Source organism: Neospora caninum, chromosome X (assembly GCF_000208865.1).
Source record: "Neospora caninum Liverpool complete genome, chromosome X".
NCBI lineage: Eukaryota > Apicomplexa > Conoidasida > Eucoccidiorida > Sarcocystidae > Neospora > Neospora caninum.
This window is the reverse complement of record NC_018396.1, coordinates 3,188,259-3,191,207: the sequence shown is the minus strand read 5'-3', so window position 1 is coordinate 3,191,207 and position 2,949 is coordinate 3,188,259. Positions and strand designations below refer to the sequence as shown.

The 2,949-nt window shown below is 57.1% G+C and overlaps 1 protein-coding gene across 1 annotated transcript; it reads right to left on the bottom strand.

Annotated features, from left to right (window-relative positions):
• Window positions 1–251: 251 nt before the first annotated feature.
• NCLIV_048510 (conserved hypothetical protein) lies at window positions 252–2,441 on the bottom strand (the record flags this gene model as incomplete). The annotated part of the gene is made up of 1 exon (XM_003884403.1): window positions 252–2,441. The coding sequence occupies one exon, from the start codon at window positions 2,439–2,441 to the stop codon at window positions 252–254; it is 2,190 nt and encodes a 729-aa protein (XP_003884452.1).
• Window positions 2,442–2,949: the final 508 nt, after the last annotated feature.

The window sequence follows — 2,949 nt, the reverse complement described above, 5'->3', positions numbered from 1 at the left end:
TTCCCCTTGTGTTCCTCCACATGCCTGCCTCTTGTCTCCATCAATTAACAGTACCAAATTGCCCTCAGCATGCGTCCGTGGAGACGTGCTCGTAACCCGTGTGAAGGAGGCGTCTTGGTTCGGGGATATGTCCACGAGCTGCGCCAGTGAGAAAGAGATCTATCACAGCGAATCTCTCCACTCCTTTCCTTCCTCCACTGTCTCGGCCTTCGTCTCCTGCCGCCGCTTCTCCCTCCTTCACATCTGTGCCGCTATTTCCTGTCGACGCTCCCGTCTTCGTCTTCTCCTGCCTCGCCCTCGTCTGTATTTTCGAGTGGAACCGTTGCATCGAACTCAACGATGGCGTCTTCATCAATCACCTCTGTCTCTCTGTGGATGGCGGTTTGCATCATGTGAGACGGTATGTCACTGGACCAACCTTCAGAGGGGTCTTCGAGGCCTCCTGCGCCGCCACATCCCGCATCCTCAGCGACTTCACTCGCCCACGTCTGGCGACCGCAGCAAGCGTCGTCTCGATCGTTCCGGAGATTGCCCAGATTATTCTGTGGAGGGTGAAACAAGTGTTGATGTCTCGCGACAACGACCCATTTGTTCCTGCCGCGCTTTGCTTCTTGCGGTGAAGGCGTCGATGCAAACTCGTTCCGCACCTCCGGCACGTCTAACACGCCAGCTGGAGACAAGGGAATCTCTGCTGTCCCTTCCCTAGAGGCAAACGAAAAGAAACCCAGCGAGTCTCCCGCTTTCTTCCAACCGCTTGGAACGACTCCCCCCGGCATGAGGCGAGGGTCTGACGCCCTAGGAAGCGATTCGTCGGGGACACCCGATACAGGCCTCGAGGGGGAGAGAGAAGAAGACGTCGATAGCGTTCTTTCGCGCGCTTCTCCTGACGGTGCTCCCTGCGCGACTCCAGAGAGTTTTCTTCGACTGCGAAAAGGGAGTTTGACGCCTTTGGCGAAACCCGTCCTGGAGACTCCAGCGCGCTTCTTTGGGGCCGCAGGAACACCGTGCGGAGGCGGCAGAGGAGCCTTCCCCCCGCCTGACTGCGGCAGTGAGCACCGCCTCTCTCCCGGGCCGTCTTCCTCACGCATTTCTCGCGCATACCGAGATACCAGTTCAGGCGTTGGGACAGAATTCGAGCGAATCATTTTCCTCAGCATGAGTTTCGCCTCTCGCTTCTTTCGGTGGCGCAGTCGATGGCTTCGAAAAAAAACGAACACAACCAAAAGGCCCACCGCCGCCACGGCAACGAAACCAACAATAGAAACCATTAAAACCCATAGAGGCATGGGGAACCCTCCAGAAGACGTTGAGGCCGAGGACGGCGCACCGTCTTTAGCTTTGGGCATCCGGTCTGTTCCTCTTTTCTCCCAAATGGTGCTCTGTGGCTTCGTTGCGCCGTCAGTCAGCGCATGTCTCTCCGTGTCCTCGACGGCAGGCAAGGCGACCTGCATGAAACGCTTCTCGGATGAACGCAACTCTTCTTTAGGCCCCGCCAGCGGAGAGCTGTCGCCTTTCCCGTTCGTTTTCGAAGCGGAGTCTGCCTTCTCAGCCGACGCTGCAGAAGACCCTGGTCCACTTCCCTGGCCGCCCGAGTGTTTCTCGTGTCCAGCTGACTCGATGCCGCTCTCTTGTGTGAGGTTTTTAGCCGGGATCGGGGCGCTTTCACTGTACGCTTCGCTCGCAACCTCCCCTGAAGGGGTCAGGTGTTTCCTTGTGGCTTCGGCTGCCTGCGGCGCGTCTGGCCTCTCAGTGTCTCTCTTTTGTCTGCCGGGATGCGAATGAGAACCGATTGCCTGTGCTCCCTTTTCCTTCGCTGTCTCGGCTGCATCCTTGTCGGTAGGTTGCGCGATTTCTTCCGACTTTTGCAGCACATCTGGAGAGGACTCCACCGCCTCCAGAGAACGAGGCGAGACTGGCAAGGCTGCTGCCTGGGATGCCGGAGGCGCGTCGCGAGGTGAGGAGAGATTCTGTCGGTCGCGACTGGTTTTTTGACCAACCTGTGGACCATCTCCACAGGATGATGTTCTGCAGCAAGGGGGCGCCCCGGCCCCCAAGAGGAGGCAGCCGTTCTTGTGTGACTTCTCCCCCAAGTCTGCTTTTGAATCTACATCGCCTCTTCTCGCCTCACCGTTTCCGAGTTCTGCCTCTCCCTCATCGGCTGCTGTGCGTTCCTCGGAAGGAGAGAGGAAGGTCGCACGGGCACGGAGGTCAGAGCCGTATGACGCAACGTGCGAGTCTCTAGTGGATGCGGACGACGGCAGTGAAGCCGCAGCTTCATTTTCGGTCCTTTCTGCCTGCGTTCTCTTCACACAAGAGAGGCTACAGCTCGCGGAGCAGCGCGGAATCGTCACACCGCAGAAAAGAAGATAGGGAGCGAGGAGATACAACAACTTGAGAGCTCTCTGTCGTTCGGGAGCTCGGAGTCTCCTCCAGTTTGTCATGATGAGAGTCACACGGAAGAGCGTTTGTTCGATCCGAGAGAATGCAATGAACACGTCTGCTCGACAGCAGTGGAAACGCAGAGGCAAAAAGCAAGAGGAGGGGCAGCAGAAAAGGCAAACCGACGCCGTTCCGCTGGCACCGAGGAACTGAGAAAGGGATCCTGCGCAAGAATAGAAGCTGAGAGGAGAGGTCTCACGGTTGACACGAGAGCTCTGGTGTGAAAAGCGCTCATGGGAGGAGAATGTTCTCTTTCTCTAGTGTTTTCCTTGTCTTCTAGATTACCCACTTTCACACAGGGGGCCTCTCTTCGTCTGTACAACGCTTCTGTGAAATGTGAACGCCTGCGTGATTGCAACACGGACCGGACACTTTTGCCGCGTATGCATTGTCGATGGCTCTACACTGTTCCACTCTCACGACCGGTAGTTAATGACAAAGACTGCGATAGAACGCGCGGTTGGGTCAATAGGAGAACGCGTCCGGAAAAGGCTTTGTGGCGGGAAGGAG